This window comes from Bombus bifarius, unplaced genomic scaffold (assembly GCF_011952205.1).
Source record: "Bombus bifarius isolate JDL3187 unplaced genomic scaffold, Bbif_JDL3187 scf7180000008023, whole genome shotgun sequence".
Lineage (NCBI taxonomy): Eukaryota > Metazoa > Arthropoda > Insecta > Hymenoptera > Apidae > Bombus > Bombus bifarius.
Genome location: NW_022884396.1, coordinates 110,686 through 128,312, shown reverse-complemented (window position 1 = coordinate 128,312; position 17,627 = coordinate 110,686). Strand labels below are relative to the sequence as shown.

The following is a 17,627-nucleotide window of genomic DNA, read 5'->3' as shown; positions in this document are numbered from 1 at the left end:
GTGTGATCGTGTTTATTCGAAAAAAAGATAAAATCGTTGTGAATTCACGAACGTAAAGAGCATTAAAAAGAATTTGAGACCATGATGAACATTCGTAGCTGTATGTGATTTGGCTCGTTTAAACGTTGTTAATTCACGAAACTGTTGGTGAAACGTGAAAGCGTGGCTTTGCCCTTAGAATTTATTAAGTTCACTTTTGTGCGCGTTCAAGTGGCAAACAGTATAAAGCGACACTGCACGACACTTTTAATGGATTAAATTTATCTGAACTCGCAAATGTCTTTTCAACTGTTTATCAGAGTGTCGCTGCCATATTACATTGACTCTTTCACGAATGAATGTGAACTTTTCCATTCGACGACAATTCGCGAAATAGCTTTCATTTTTATTCACCATTAATTACGATAGAAAACACACGACATACGGCGAAATGAAAACGAGCGTTAAATGCGATACCTGTATCTGTGGATTCATATTTCACATCGATAAAACGTTTCGCGTGTTTTTTTCTTCATTACTGAAATTTCTGGTGAACTTCGTTTATTTGCAGGCAGCTAAAAAAAAAAAAAAAAAGGATAGCTATTTCTTTCGACTCGATGGTTTATTATTTCATGCGTACGAGTAGAAACTCGGACAGAAGTCCATGCTCGTTTTAGGAAAAGAGAAATGGTAAATGCGTCGAGGTGAAGATCATTCTTTGTACGTTTATGACGATAAAAATATTTAAAGGATGTGATTCAAATGAATATAATACTTGATTTAATATTGCTTGAGTTTATGTCTGGTCACACATTTCACGAAAATTGTTGCATCTTATACTCAGCGTTGCAGATGCGTTACGCATTTAACATTCAACATTTATTGGAACGGAGATTTAAGAATATCGAATTTCGAAAATTTAACCGTCGACATAGCGGTCTCGAGTATTGTACTATAGTTAAACCGTAGATTAACCGATGCAAGTGGAAATCTTGCCAAGTGACGGCGCACTTGCTCGTATTGTTTCAAAATTTTACGATGAATTTGCTGCATCGCGTTATTGTTATTTTAAGTTAACATTTTAGGATGTTAGAGAGCGTCAGATGAAATTAGCAAGTTTCGTTGCACGTGCTCAGCAAATTACCGACGACGTTAAATGTATGTAAGTCAAGCACGAGTAACGTTGTAAAGTGTAAAGTAAGAAGAGATATACGAAAATGGCATCGAAATTATTTGGAATTCCGCAGCAGGCATCAATTCGGTGACAAAGTTGATACGGTAGGCTAGTCACGTGACACAGGTTTGCCGCGGATGAAGTCGATTCGAGGTGCGTATACCGAGGAAAGTCAGAAAAATCAACATGACATTGATGGACGCTTTCGATGTAGCGTTTCGCCGATCACCGCCATGCATAGCTGCTGGTTTTTCCTCTTCTATAAACAGAAATGGAAGAATGAGAAAATAACACTTGTTCGACTAGAATAAACAGTAAGCGAATAAGTTATGACGAAAATTAAACGTAGTAAAATTAAACGAGCCGAAGCCGATTTTGCAAACGACTTATATGCGTATGTATAGGTACATAAGTCCTGTATTCGCGAAAGGAAAAGAAACGAAATATGGAGAAATGAAAAAAATATAGATAACCAACCTTCGATTACGTGTATCATGATATATGCTGGCCTGGCATTGCTAGGCCAACAAGTGTAATTAGCACCATGAGAAAGTTTCACTTTGTCAACCACGAGAATCGAACCGTTTTTCGTAGCCTCCACTTTAACCCCTGGTTCATCGTCGTAGTTGATCATGCGACCTTCGCGATACCAAAAGATGAAACTCGGTGCCTCCGTCGATGCTATCAGCTGACATTCCAGTCGAAGACTAGATCCTTGTTTGACGTGAAGGTCTGGTCCTCCGGGAATCATGGAGTACGCCTCCGTGATGCTTAGACGAATGAATCGTTGTTGGACCGGTTCCGTTTGAATCTGTCTCGATAAAACACGCTTCGAATTGTTTCGATTCGTTTAAATATCGTTATATATTAAATTACCACCTGACACTCGTAAAGTCCAGCATCTTCGCGTTGGACGTTTTTAATCAGCAGAGTCCAGTCTGGGCTGTTTGAAATAACCATGAATCGCGTGTCGATGACGTGAGTGTCTGTACCCAGCGTCAATAATTGCCTGTCTTTTCTCCTGATCCAAGTTACCTGAAATGAGAAATTTTCCAGTCACCTGAATTTCGAATATGCAAATCGAATATGCAAATCGATTATGCGCAAGTTGCGAATTCGCAAGTGCAATTTTATAACTTGCATAAATAAATAAATTTTACAGCACATTGTATAACTTGCATATTTGTTAAAAATATTCGGAAGTTGGAGATAAACAATCGTGTTGCGTTTAACTCTTTTACGATTCCAAACGGTTAAAAGAAGTTTTGTATCTTTAATGGGGCTTTCGATCTTTTGCATTTTCCAGCTAACAAATAACAGTACTCATTTCAGGGGACTGCTCCTTTTGTGATATTAATGGCACATCAAAAATGAAGAAAAGTAGCTTTAATAAGAAATCCTTTCCTCTTCTCAGTGAGTACGAAACATCGTCATCCAGCTTATCCATCCGTAATGCTATTTTCGTCTGGTGACAGCCGTTATTCTTGCGTTGATAGCAAAGACGATTTAGAAAATGCACGAACGTCGTTCTTCCACACAAACGGCAACTGTGCTAAGAATATTACGGAAATATACAATGGCCTTTAGGATATAGCGATGTCTTAAATTACAGTATCAAACAGAATCACCGATCGATGCACCTCAACAGTTACAGTTGCAGTACGCTGTAACATTCTATCTTTTTCAGCGGAGACTGAATCACGGTTAACAATAGGATATACGCCACTGACCATGGTTTCGAATTCTTATTTTATCGTGTTTTTGTCAAGTCATTTGCTAAGACGCCACGAACGTATAAATTCGACCCCTTTTACGATTTCGTTATACCGTGGAGAATTTTTTAATAGGTCGCGGAATACGTGAAATAAAAAAGGAAGATATCGCCGAGAGAGCATTGCACGTCGGGTATGAAATTTCCTTGACGATAATCTAGTGGATGGTAGACGAATGTAAGAAAATAGCGTAATATTTCATTCCAACGATACAATTTGCGGTACACCAAGTCGCGCATTTTCAATCTCACATTCATTTATATTCCACTCGATGTGTTCGACAGACGCTATCGTGCTAAGGTGTCATCTCTTATTGGAGTAATTCAACGATCGAAGCAAGCCCAATCGACGACCTTACGGGTTATTGTAATTACGATGAGTTGATTCGAACGATAGAGTCGTATAGTTTCGCCGATAGAGTTGCGGATTCTGTTAGTCGGACAAATTCCCATTGAATTTTAGCAAAATTGGTTTCTGATAATTCTCGAAGTTACCGAAGCTCGTAATTGACTGCGTAGTCAACGTAAACCGACAGCGAAGAGGCTGGCCAGTTTTGTGCCTTAATTGTCCTACGTCGAGTATGCTCGACGTTCACAGCAACTAGATTTCACGATTTTCTAATGCGAATCTGTGAGGATCGACAAGAACACTCGAGCATAAATGAGTCGAATAACGAACTTCTGCGATGTATTACGAATCAACGTCTGGTCTTTACGTTCCTCGTTAGTCCCATGATTCTACAGTTTGCTCCTTAAAAATTGTCATAGAAATTTCTGGAAAAAATTCATTGTTCGATTACATTTGTACTCGTCTTTATAATAATTGTAATCGGTTCTCGATCAGTCGATAAAGATAGACTGTATGACAATAAAATATGAAACGCAGTTTTAATCAAATCTTCGTTTTACGCTGGCGATAAAAAAAAAAAAGAAAAAGAAAGGAAACGATCATTTTTCCGGTCAGCCAAGTTCCATTAATCAGGCTTTTCTCCACACGTGTGGACGCAGTAGTATGATAACATCTCCGGGCCGGGCAGCGTCGTTTAATTAATGTCCCCCTCGGAAGAACGTCTCGTGATCGCGATAAATTTATTGAATTTCGGCTGTCGTCTCGGTTTACTTGCTTTACCAAAATCCTCGATTCATCTTACGTTGCCACGATTTTAAAAAAGAGAAGATCCTACAACACAATGAAATAGTCGTATGAGATGAATCGAAAGCTCCGTTTATGTAGGATAGCGTGCGGATCGTTTTGTAATTGTATCGTCCGTTCCGAACGACGCTATTCTATTTCATCTTATGAGACACATATAGCAGCTTTCGAGTTTCGAGAAAGTTTATTGCTACTAAAATGAATACCCACCTGCTTGCCAAGAGTTCCTGTTGTAGCTGCTTTTAGTTACAAAGGAAACGTAGCAGTCGCAAAGCCTTAGGATATATTTGTACACCAAACATAAACTGAACGCTGCCCGTTTCTCATGAACATTATTAACCAGCGTGTCTAGGCTATAGCAATTAACTAATACGAAGTATCATATTAACCGGGTTGTAAAGCGGCGAGCACGCGTAAGTATTACGTAAATCGTAAAAGTCGAGAAGTCTCGTAAACCTGTACGATCATAGAATTTAACGGCGATTTAAGGAATTCTAAGAGTTGTTGGGAACGAGATGCTTAAAACGTGAGCGAAGATTTGCGGTCAAAGATGTTGAAACTTGCAAGTGCATTTCAGTTTTTCAAAAACCACGAATTAACTTTACTACCGGTCATCATGATAGCGTCTACTTGTGATAAATTCTTCCTATTCGTCGAACGAATCAGTAGCTCTGATTATGCACAGTATAATTTGTACGCAATTAATACGGGACATGCATCTATTACTTATGCGTTTATCGCAGGCAATTACAATTGCAGGCATGTAGATGATCGACAGCATCCATAATTTGCCTATTGCAACTGGCGAAAACCGAATGGAACTTTTAACTAAAATCAAAAGATTTGTTATTTCAGAAATTATTAAAAATATTGAGATTCCTCTTACGAATTACACGTGGAGCGCATAGCACGGACAATTTAGGTGAGACGCATTTTTACGTGATTTCTTATTCATTGTATGTAGTTTAATCTCGCACCGAGTAGATTTACTGGAATTTACCTGCCTGTTTATATGGAATAAAATGTAGGATATTCGTGTCATGCCGCATAAGGGACGCTAGCCGATCTTCCCGGTCTTCGTGCATGCAAAGTAACACGTCCGAGCAGAAAAACACAAGCTTGGAAATACGTAGTTGGAAGCGTGGAAGAAAAAAGAAGGGTATCAAGAGATGAAGTAGCTTGACGCCTGTGCGTTATGAATAAAAGATTGAAGAAAGGATCGGGCTTCTGCTGGGTAGCAGCTTATTCGTTGACGTATCGATTGCCGCTTTTCCAGTTTATGATTTCTCGCAATATTCCGTCGTGACGATCGTCCGTAACTTATGTTCTTTGATACGTCAATTTTAGTGATTATTTGGACAGACGTTGCTTTTCTTGAGATACGAGATAAGAAAAGAAATCACTGAGGCAAACAAGTCGTTTTTCGCTTAATACCTACACGATATTAAAATCGACACATACGAATGCATTGCTTATTGTTAAACAATCCACAAAATTAGACTTTCGCCTAATTGCATTGTGTACATTCGATACAGCATTTTCTATCTATATATTCTCCCGTGTTTCTATTCGTTTTGTCGGTTCGCCTTTTCTTCGTAAACGAATATTTATATCGCAATGGAACAAATTAATTATACATTTATTTCTTTGTATTTATGACGCATAACGTACCTAGGTGTACGTAATTTCTCTCAATGAGCTTTCTTCGATGAAACAAGAGGAAACAACGGCATAAAGAAAACAAGAAACCGAGACAATGAAAGGTTCATTTTGTCTGGCACAATGTCGATAGAATACACGTAAAAACGAAAGTTGTACAAACAAAATTTTTGTCGCCGATACTCGAAAGGGACGCTCGTCGTTCTTTCATTACCTTTGTTCATTAAAAGTCTTTGCAACGCTTGATACTTCGAAGGCGAGTGCAATTTTTCGCTCTTTCTCCAGACAGTTGCGTTTTTAATGGACTTTTAACCTACGAACTTTTTCCTTGACAGCTTGGTCCTTACGAAGCGGCATCTGTTTTCTTCTTTCCTCGAAAAACTCGTACAAAAGTTTGCCGGTTTATGAGAAAATCGGTAGCCGTACTATTCCGTGCGCCACCATATTGCCGCCATCTGGTACGGTCTCGAATCGGTTGGAGAAAGTAGAAGCTATCGTTCTTGTCTTCTTCTCTCGTTTTTCCTTTTTCCCCGATACACGTAATCAGGATTTTCACGATACGCGATATTCTCATCGAACTTAAATGCTTTACAATTCTATCGGGATGCTTCGATGACAACGATATTGCCGACATTTTTCGAAAAATTCGATTGTATCTTTTCATTGTTTGTTCTTTCTTCTTCTTTAACACGAAATCCTCTTAAGTCGACTCGATAACACGCAGGTTAAATACGCGGTATGTGTCGATCCATTGTATTTGGAAACGTGGATAACGAGCTGTTGTTCAGGAAATAATTATGCACATTAGGCTGATATTCGAATCATCCGTTAATTTGCGTATCAAACCATGTACACATGTATCGAGCACGGGATAACAAGACAAACGGGATATATTCGTCGCTTTCCATCAACGCGCCGACGTTATTTCCGTGATCGAATCATACAAGGGCCGTGTGTTGGTCGATCTTGTTTCCGTTAATTTGCATTTTAACGTTGATTAGTGTTACGAAAAATATTACGACAAGTCTGTTTTTTGAAGTGAAAAGAGAAAATGGTAAAAACGGTTTGTTTTTTACAATTCGAGATCGTTGTTAGAATTCATATCCGTCACAAGTAAGCTTCAATCGCGATACGCGCGTAGACGACGCGATAAAAATTTCGAAATGACCCACCCATCGCGTCAACCTAAAATTATCGTCCATTAAAGATAATTACGAAGCACGTTGAACGAACGATCGTTCGTCGCACAGTCGAGCGGAATTCATAAATTTCTTGGTAATTATTCAAATCCATGCCCGTTAATATTTCCTCCTCTCCCCTAAATTGATCGTCTATCGCTCGCAAGTCGATTGAAAATTATACTTGCCCAGGTGATTTTTCGTTAGCGAAATCGCAGAAGAAATCTACCAATTGCTCCCTCGATCGATTAGCGTGCGGAGGAGAAAAAAAATTTAAGGAATATGCGGTGGCCACTACTACTAAGACGAACTTCCTACAGCATTCCAGAGACAATTCGATATTCGAACCGGAAAATTGGAGAACTTGCTGACTCCCGGTGGGATTTCCTTCTCGATTTCGAACGCACGTGTACTGATTTCCTAAATATTCATATTGCTCCCGGTTATCGTGGAATTTATACTTGGCGCAGTAGTTGAATATACTAATGTTTCTTATCGCGCACTGCGTAAGTAGTCGTGTCGATACCACAAACAACAGTGTTCTTTTTATGTGACTGTATCGATACCCGAACCAAAGTATTTTATATCGCATCATCGATTAGTCGACGAATAAAATAATTTTCAATTTAAACCAATCTACTAATTGCTATTATTTTGCAAGCGATTTTCATTATTGTCTTTCCGAATCAAAAGGGACCCAACGATTTTATCTTTATCGTAAATTTCGAATACCATCGTACAGTAGGCTAAAAGTTAAATCTATTTATTACTTAGTATTTCGTAACATCTTGTTTTTGAATCGTAATCACAGTAGCATCCACCGCACTGCGCGCGACACGCCCGATCGCGTTTCTTTAGCTGTTTGTGTCGCATCGGTATTCGCATTCGACGACATTCCTTGGCGATTGGAATTGAAATTCTAGTCGAGTGCGAATCGATCTTTGGCCAACGTTAGGTGTCCTTTTGTAGGCGAACACGCGCTATACATTTCCAGTTACAACAGCTTGGATTCGTGCAGACCGGATTCGAACACGACAGGGTACTTTTTAAGAAATGTCCAAAACAATATTTCTTTCTCGCGATGCCAAAGGTAATACCGTTTCTTTGACGTTTGTGTCTTTGCTCTCGTACCTTTATAAGAACTTATGTCAAAAGCGGATTTAGTACGTTTCTTTTCTATCTATTCACTTATCCATCTATTATCTTTTAGATCATTCTCGTCGCTTGTCCCATTCCCGTTCGAGCGTGTCTCGGCTATCCACGAGGAATCGAGAATCGTATCGAAAAAGGAGAACAAATACTTGCTAGGAATGAGTATCGATTTCCTAGCTCGGTATTCAGGATAATATATCGTTGGTGAGTTTAGGAATTCTCTTCCGTTACTCGTACAACAGAGAATCAATCCTGTCCGTCTTTCCTAAATAGTAATGGTCCACGCGCGACACGGTCGAAGCTTAGTCGTGACATCCGGTAGCTTAAAAGGACAAAGGAAATGCGATTTTCTGGTACATTTTCTCTCGGAAATGAAATAGTCCAACACTGATAATCATAGTGTGTTCTCAAGCGCGAAGGAAAGCATTATGAAAACATTGAACATTTTCAACTTGTCATCGACTTATTTATAGATATTTCTGTATTTTTTTTTTTTTTCGAACACATGTATTGTACATAGGTTCGGAAATGTAAAAACGCGGAAATAGACGAATGGCTATTGTTTGGTACGTAATTTGAAAGGAAGGAGGAAAGTTACACGTTGCTATTCAAAGTGCTGCCTCTGTTGAAAGCTAGTTTCTCAAAGAGCTGATGAAGCATTTCTTTATAGCGAGAAGAAAATTACTTCACAGTAGAGCGATGCCGTGCATCTATACCGTGAATAATGCAACATGAATTTTAATCACGCTCTCGTTGTAGGTACTCGCGGGAAATACAAATTTTCGTGGCTAACTTGTCCGCGTGTGAGTGCGTACGAATCAAGGGAGCGTAGCTGGGCATAGGTAGGAAACTGTAGTTCTTGGCGCGTCGATCCTTGCAACATTAAAACCGGCAGAATTACAAGGTGGAAGGGGACAGGTTTCTATCCTGTTGGACGTTCTCTTTTCCATCCGGCTGTTTGCCGGTCTTTCGGCGTTGCTCGGTCGCGCAACGAGCAGCCAGCTCTGCCCGTTGCGTCAAACGAGCAGGTTTTGTCCTCCTCTTCGAGAGACGTTTCCCGTTTCCCGTTTTCCGCTCTTTACTATAGCGAGTGAGTGAGTGAGTGACCTCAGCCCGAGGCTTGCATACGGCAGCACGCTGCTCCGATCATTTATTAACGAGCATACCTCGTGAGAAAGACGGTGTAACGAGAGGAGTACGCGTGCATTGGGTTTACGGTGCTGAAATGCACCGAATTTAAAATAGCGTGCTCGTCGCTTTACACAGTGTTTCGATAAATAATTGATGTTCACCGGTGGAACTCGGTGGCGGAGTTTACGCGCGACTTCGAATTCTATACGAGTGAAATGTTTAGGGCGCGAACAAACGGCGTTTGAAAGTTTCCCTGGGAAAGTCTTTTGGCCACACCACAGCGAACATTATTCGTGCTTTCGCGAAGCTAGCTAATACCTTTTGTAGTAGTAGGTTCGTTGCAAGAGGTATTCGAAGGTGTTCAAAACGAAAGGAGACGCGTACGATATTTTGGTAAGCGGGTACCGCGAGGCGTCGCACGTTTCCACGGAACGCGCAATGTCTCGTGTAGCGTGCGTGTAATCCGCAGCATCGTTGTTTATCGATGTGCCCGCTTTACACAATGGCATGCATGCTTATGTACGTTGCGCATACTTCCTTGGTGTTCATCGACCTATGTATAATACCTGCATACAGGCCGGCTTGCAGCTTGTGCATACACGGCCAATTCCACTTGTACCTACACGAGCCACCTTCCTTGTATACATCATCCAGAACGCATATATTTGCTTGTATACATATGTGGTGTACTCACTATTCCGGGACTAGTGAATCTACAGGGAAGCAAAGCGTTTCCGCCGGTCTGCGCCAGGACATCCTTGACAGATACAGGTACCGAAGAAGGGATGTTATTCCTTTCTTCCTCGTTGGTTGGCTTCTCACTCCGTATAGCACCATCTAGAAATATCGAAAATCACTCTATACCGTATATCTCGGTTATTTCGATCCGGGTTGCCTGGAAAACAGGCAGAGGAAATTAACATAGCGATATCGTATACGTGCAGAGGTATATCTGCGTATATGTATAGTTGTGGAAGTTTTCTCTTTTGCGTATTCCGAGACGAGCTACAAGCTAAATAACTACTTTGTCGAAGCTACTTTACCTTTTCAACGGACACTGGTGTGATACGTTTTGTCGATATGGAAAGACGCGCAAATACAAAGAAGCCGTGTTTCCCTCGCTCTCTCGTCCAGCGGCACACTCAACAACGCTTAACGAACGTTCATCGAGAAAATGAATTTCAAAGGAACGACATTTTGTAACGTCATATTGAGAAAGTTTTGCGTAGATCGAAGCGAAAACTTTCTATATTTCTCTTTTTCTTCCACTCTACGTGAAACTCTGGTCGTTAAACTTTTATCTTCCCTTTATTTTTTCACGTTTTTACAGTTTTGTTCAAATCATAATGTCTCGATTCGCACTAGCTTCTTTTCTTTCTCGCTGGTTTAAGACTAACGATGCTGTTGCAGCGTATTATAGCTGCGAAAGTTACACGTTGAGCGCACGACCTCCTTCGCAGCTCGACGGTATTTTTCACGGGTTGAAAGTCTGCTTATCGAATAATGTACATATAACGACTTGGAGCCAAGCCGAAAACTCAAGACGTTTCATTGCTTGAAAATATCGTCCAGCGTTCACGAGGACCGCGGAAGCCGTTGCGCCGGATGTTGATCGAACGAGCCATAAAGCTGTGCCAAACTAGAGATCTTCTACGAGAAACTTCTCTCTATCGTTTATCCTTTATCGTTCAATTACTCCTTTGCCGTGCGGATCGACGCTTAGAGAAGGTATGCAACGGCTTGTGAACGAGTACACAAGATTTCTTCGCTAACATATACGAAGACTTGACGCTCGAGTTAGGTGGAACACCAAGGTGAAAGCTGTAATTGACGTGAGATGGTATCAAAAGTTGTCGCTTCGAATTTCCCGATCAAACGCAATTCGAAACGTTGACTCGAGCGTTAGTTGCAACTGGGTCGATGGTAATTACCGAAGTTATTCACTCAGGTATGCAGACGGAAACGAAGCGGTGCAGTAGCCACAGAATTTAAGATTCACTCTACGTACACCAGTGTAAGGCTAGATCTCGGTCGTCCCTCCCACTGGCCATCTGCCTACGATCCCGCTGCCATCCTGGTTGACGAGCTTCTTAAATTGCATTACCTATTAGAGCGAGTGCCTTAAAATTGTACGCTCCTCTCGGTCTCGGCCGTGCCTGCTAATTTGCAGCGGCAAAGAGGGAAGCTGGTAACTCGGGGTTAGCTCGGCTTATCTGCTCAGCTGCAACGTTCGCAAAGGGGCTGCAAACCACTCTTCTCCTCTGTTTCTTGATTAAAGCGACGATTTTTTGACTCCGAGAAGATGGAATTACGATATAGTCTTTCTTGCATGAAAGAAGGAATCTGAAATGGCGAACGTCCAACAGTTTGTCTCCATATTTCGTGAATCGCAACCAAATCAAACGTAGAACGTGGGACTCCGAAATTTCGTTATATCATCGGACGATTGGAAGAACGATGTAAAATTCTATATCGAACAAAATTCGAGCTACGTTTGTTCCTGCAGCACGCAGCGCAGAATCAAGGAAACTACCGTTTAAATCATTCCATGCGGCGTAGCATGGTCGGTCGAACGAGGTAATTTCTTTACGCTATCCCGCAAAATACGGCTTGCTTTACAGTTATTGCGAAGAGAATAAACACGCAGACGAATAATATGGATTCAAGATGACCGTCTTAGATCTCATTCTTTTGCACAGTCTCAAATCTTCGTAAAATTATGATCGCAACTATTCGATCGATGTGTTCCGTCTCATTGAATTTTACGATTCTTTGCATCTTCGTAATAAAATATTATGTAGCGTAACATCACGTAGCGACGTATCATGCGCAATAACGTTGATAATAGGTGGAATAGCTTAAAGTGACGGGACTGGCGCGATGGCGAGTCTTGCATTCGTGAAGGTACGGCTCTTTCTGACGGTTGCATTGCGCAAGGCAGTTTGCTAACGTGTGATATACATATGTATGTACCTTGTGGATCAAGAAGCCACAACGCCTGCAGACACGTCTCGTCAACGTCATCGTTGACGATTGTAGTGAAACTTGTCAACCAGTTAACACAATTCCTGACGACATTAACGGTGGTATTTAGTTCGAAGGAATGGAAGTGTTCGATCAATTATATATTTCTGCAAAGTGTTTTTACCTATCGTTGAAACCGTTTAGTTTTCTTTATTTTCGTCGATCGCGTTAATATACGAATCAATACAAATCGAGACGAGCAATCGTTTTTCTCGATATAGCGTAAAAAAAAGTTTGGGATAAAGATCTACATGAACTTCGTGAAAGACACGACGCTTACGAGACCGGTCAACGACACCAACAACCGGTGATCAAATATGGACGCGGGTAAACATACTACGTTGCAAACGACTATTTTTCTTCACCACATCCCGGTATCGAACGTTTGTTGGTCGACCCCTTTGACTCGCTTCAAATAGCGCGAATTTGCGTTTCATTTCATCTGTTCGATCATTTATCGATTTCCACGTTCGTCAAATTTACGGCAGCTTTCAGGAGAGGATCAAACGTTTCTAAATAAATTTTTGAAGCAACGAAACGTTCCATCTTTTCTATTATTTTTTTTTTTATAGTCGCTAATATAAGAATCGGTTGGAAGCCGACTAAAAACTCGAGTCTTAGGAAAATAATGAAAAATTGTGTCATTTCTGCAACGTAGAGGAAAAATCTCCAGCTTTGGTACTAGAAAGTAGCCAATAACGATGCAAACAAGTTTTTGTGGACCTCGGGGCTAAAAACAAGAAATTATTTTTTTCGATAAGGAACAAAAGAAGAGTAGTCGCTTACTTTTCATAGCGTTGATTTTTTCTCAAGGAATCCTTGCACAGAGTCGTTCGATTCTTTTCAATCATCTACTTCTTTCAAATATAACCGACGTAAACGTTCATCTGTCGCGTAACTTTTAGCAGAGAGAAACTTTATTATCGGCAGATTGAATAAATTTCTATCTGGTGTACAATTTTTACGTGACCTTGCAAATCCGTCGGCGTGGTTAGTTTCAGCTTTAGCCTTGCACATATTGAATAAGGTCGTAAAGAGCGCAGAGGAATATTTTCTTTCCTAAGTAGATTCGTCGTTTCTTATTAAAGGAAATTTTTGGTCCTCGAGAAACGAAAAAATTCGCCACTGTGTTACGAAGAAGATCTTCAAGGAGGAACGACATTTCTTTCTCCGTTTTTCAAGCCTTTTCTCGTATGAAAATTTTCCTTCGGCGAAAATAACTGCGATTCAAGCACCTTCTTTGTTGCATGGTACATAGCAAAGTACATAGGACGAGTGATAGTGAAGTAATGCGAAACGCAATAAGAGGAACGTAATTTAGTCTCGCGAACTCGCAAACTAAATTTGCTCACGATTACCGGTTACGTTATCGTTATGTGACGGTACGGTGTTTGAATGTGGTGCTATTGTTTCCGCCGAGTAATGTTAGTGTGACAACACTGTCGAGTGAGTTAGTTGAATAGCGTGTAGCGTGCGAGCATGATGTCGATCGAGTGTACGAACACGTGGTAGATGTGCTCGTCGAGTTCTCTCTCCTTTTATGCGTTTTTCGTTTCGACGTTCCTTTTTTCTCTCTTTCATGCCAGTATGTGTGTGTACTTTAATTTGGTTTTGTAATTTGTTGCTTAATAAAGCGTGCTAAGGCAAAGTTCCAGCTGGCTTTTTTTGTGTACGAACAGGTTAAAAGAACCGACAGTTGCTTACTTTACCTCAGTCTCTGCTCTTTCTTCTTACGAACCGTAGAATTGCTCGCGACCATTTTACGGTATATAGTTTTTCTCACCAACTATGAGAATCGAAGTCGAAAAGAAACTTTACCTTGTTTGCGTGACGGTACAAGAACGTGGTGATTCTCGCGTGTTTCCAAAAGCTTTGTTACTTTATTATTCGTTGACGGCTCACGACCCTATCTTTCACCTAGTTTTACGACGCACGTTTCGAAAGAAGAACACAAGTTTTCACGTTAACGTCGTGCTCACAAAATTATTTCGTGAGATTTATCTACATCATTACGGCAAAGAATAAGCCCGTTTCTGAGATGAAGTAACTCGTTTTCGTTTCGGCACAAGCGATATCTTTATCTTCGTTAAACGTATTTCTTGTTAAACACGTTTCAAGGTGTCGAACAAACATATTTTATCATTTATGCTTGCTTTCGGCCGTCGACCAAAGCAAGCTACACTTTGTAAGCGGTGGCACATCAAAAATCCGTGACAAGACTGATCAAAGTTTTCACAGACATTAAAGGTGTGAGTAATGGCGCGATAAAAGTGTAAGCTCAGTGAATCCTCCTCCACGAAGGAGGTTTAACGGATTTCGTTTGTCAATGTGCCAGCGAACGAGACCAATTAGCAGAACGACGAGATAATCTTCGTTAGCTTGGAATTTTGGTTTTTCGGTGAAAAGTTTCGAAATTGTAGATTCTGCACGTGGGCACAGAGAAAAGGACTGTTTAAAAATTCGAAATTTCGTTAAGCGAAAAAGATACGTGGTAAGAGAAAGTAAAGGAAAACGAAGAAGAGAAAAACAGAGAAAGTGTCGAGGCGGAAAGATGGAGGAGTAGAAGAGAACGAAGCTATCGGTCTACTATATCTGTGGACCCGGGTTCATCGTGAATACGAATGAGGTCCTGGTCGATCGGGCTGGAGCACTAATTGAGAAAGTTCGCCGGTACCGCTGCCAGTGTTTCCTCTGGATGAAGATAGCCGACCACTTTTGAGGGCAAGTCTGCTCCTCTGTTCCTCTTCTTCGTGATTAAGGCCTGTTCCTTTAGACGGGTTGCAGCGCTGGGAAACTAGAGGGAAGGAAACACGGAAAATCGTCGCGGTTGAAACCGCTAGTAATGGTCACCGTTTTTCTCTTTTTTTACCCTCTCCTTGTAGGAATTGTCGTGACTAAATTAGACCAGAGCAGACCAAAGAGCAACACCGATACTACACCGGTGCGGCTTAACATTCGAATCGACGAATGTACAAACAAAAGCTTCACTTACCGATTGGATGTAGGAAGTAGCGCGACGATGCTAGCAACAGGAGGATCAATCGAAACGCGTCCATCATAGTTTCCATTCATGTGTACATCGTGCGGTCATCCACGAGTTCGCCTACAATGGAAAAATGAGTAAATAGGCATATATAGGTAAAACGAGAAAAGAGAGACATCGATCCATCTTTTCGACTTTTCCAACGATGACGGGCAGTTAATTAACAATAAAGAACAGTCTTTCAGATTGCCGAACGAAGTGTACGTATTTGGTGTAATGAGTGCCTGTTTTTGTAGTAGAACAATAGAACGAACATGTTGTAATGAAATTTCTAATTAATCCGCGATATGCGTAGCCTGGATCGTAAAGCCTTATCGCGGGCAAGAGTACCTGTACGTTGTTAACGCCGATCGATGATTGCGATCCTCATACATCTACCATACACGCATTCATCGTTGAAGCCTATAGCATGGCAAAAGCTCGTTGGTTCGGAAAATGTGTCCGGGATTTCGCGGCGATGTATCGAGTATCTCGAATAATCCAGGTAAAGGACGAAGCATTGGCTACTCGTCTACGTGTACAGGTTTTGACCAAGCTTCGCTACGGCCCACGTACCAAACACATCGCGAACCTAGTCGACCGATCATTTTCCCTTTCCTCCCGCCGCGCTGTGGCACTGTTAATCGAACGCCAATGCGTCTTCGTTTTCTCCACGTTCGTCCATCGACCGCCTTCTTTTTTTGTCCGCTTTTCGATCACGGCTGGAGATTGTGTCTCTAATACGAATCGATTCTAGGACGTTTCATCTGTAATTCATCTATAGAAGTAGCAATTGCGTACAGATAATTGCAGGTTAACGAATTCATAACCGTGTTCGATGCAAATCGGTAACGAAACAATCGTAAAATAAAACTGACAATGAGAATCGCGTTACGCGTTTCATACGAGATCTGATTGTAATTCGCGTAGACCCGCGCGCATATGAATATTTATTTCTACAGATACATACATTAACGTGATGTAATGTTGTGTTCGCGTGTACGCTGCCCCTTTGAACGGTGAGCGTAATTAAAATGTTTCATACTGATGACAGCCTGTGTCGAGACGCATACGGATGATACGTCCAGGATGGATGTTTTCGACCGATTAAGAGTTCATTACTACATGATTGATTCGATGTTTCCGATGCTAGAGGTAAAATGAATTTTCTTCGTACCGTTCCGAGGTGATGGCAATATGTGTACGGATTTCACGCGATCGAACCTGGCTCGGTACAACGTGCGTCCAGTTGGTTTAGCAAGTTCGCGCACGAGCTCGTAATTTTGCCACTTAATTAGACGGTGCTTTACCTTGCAGCTATGTTGAATACAATTGCGTAATCTACGAGATGAAAGCAACCGGTTGGTGTTTGCGGGTATAAATAGAGGGAAGAGGAGATGGGTCGAGAGTGGCTCTGCCACGCTTTCATTTAAATAAGCTTTTCTTAAGTTAGAAGTAAGTTTCAAAGATGGCTCGCTTATATCAACGTCTCCTTCAACGATGTGTACAGCAATTCAAGACTGTACAGAGTTTGGGCTTTGTACCAGAGATACATTCGTGTCTTCTATTTTTCTAATTATTTACGGCTATTTGTTACGCTAATGACGACATAATTCCTTCGATTTGGATCATATTTTATATTTCATCGAATACCTGATCAGTTTGAAAAATGTCAGAGACGGGAGGACGCGAAACACTCAGTTTCTTTGAACAGCATTGCTATACAAGAGGGAGTTTCACGGCGAGCTCGAAAGAAGCAAGAGAAACGAGGAACGGGTAAATTAGTGTCAGCGTAGAAAGCAGAAGCTCGAAATCCTCGAGAGAAGAAAATATAAATGTGGCACTTTCATCGCGGGTCACGTAGTTTTCTTTCTTGCGTTTGTCGCTCTTTTCGTCGCTAGCGTAGAGACAAAAAAAAAAGGTTCGAGGGGGTACGTGGCCTTTTTGGTGAAACGTGCCGTTACGTCTACGAGAAGAACTCCAATGTAAAGGACGAATAAAGTAAGGAAGAAGATTGAAGTGGTTGTAAAGGTCCCTAAGGAGCAATCACGCTAGGGTAATTAATATTCTTTGTCGGACAGTTGTTGGCGAATTTCATTGATCCATCTTCCTTTTTGTAGTTAATCGCACGCTTACGTTTACAGTTTTTCCATGCGAAAGTAGAGAATATCGAATCAATATCATTTCTCCGATGTTTTATGATCGAAAACGTAATGTAAATTTTTCAGGAGTTGAAATATGTAGATAGAGAAACCAGTTGAATTTTTTCGTCCGAATAATTGTGTCTGCTTGCAAGTACAACATAATAGTAACAGAGGAGACCGGTGATCGACTTTTTAATTGCCTCGCTGCGCGATAAACTTAACGGAAAGCAAAGACAAATA

The 17,627-nt window shown here is 41.0% G+C and overlaps 1 protein-coding gene across 4 annotated transcripts in view; it reads right to left on the bottom strand.

The window, feature by feature from the left end:
• Window positions 1-582: 582 nt before the first annotated feature.
• Window positions 583-17,627, bottom strand: part of LOC117207173 (zwei Ig domain protein zig-8-like) — a 33,926-nt gene continuing 16,881 nt past the window's right edge. For 2 of the 4 annotated variants that reach the window (XM_033447116.1, XM_033447118.1), the window contains exons 2-6: window positions 15,214-15,324; window positions 9,892-10,034; window positions 2,033-2,188; window positions 1,631-1,964; window positions 583-1,412 (exon numbers count right to left, since the gene is read on the bottom strand). In XM_033447116.1, coding sequence (XP_033303007.1) covers window positions 1,267-1,412; window positions 1,631-1,964; window positions 2,033-2,188; window positions 9,892-10,034; window positions 15,214-15,289 — 855 coding nt within the window. In that variant the 5' untranslated portion in view covers window positions 15,290-15,324 and the 3' untranslated portion in view covers window positions 583-1,266. Of the gene's footprint in view, window positions 1,413-1,630; window positions 1,965-2,032; window positions 2,189-9,891; window positions 10,035-15,213; window positions 15,325-15,819; window positions 15,893-16,420; window positions 16,440-17,627 lie in introns of those variants that run through there. The other 2 variants (XM_033447117.1, XM_033447119.1) reach the window with 2 other exon arrangements.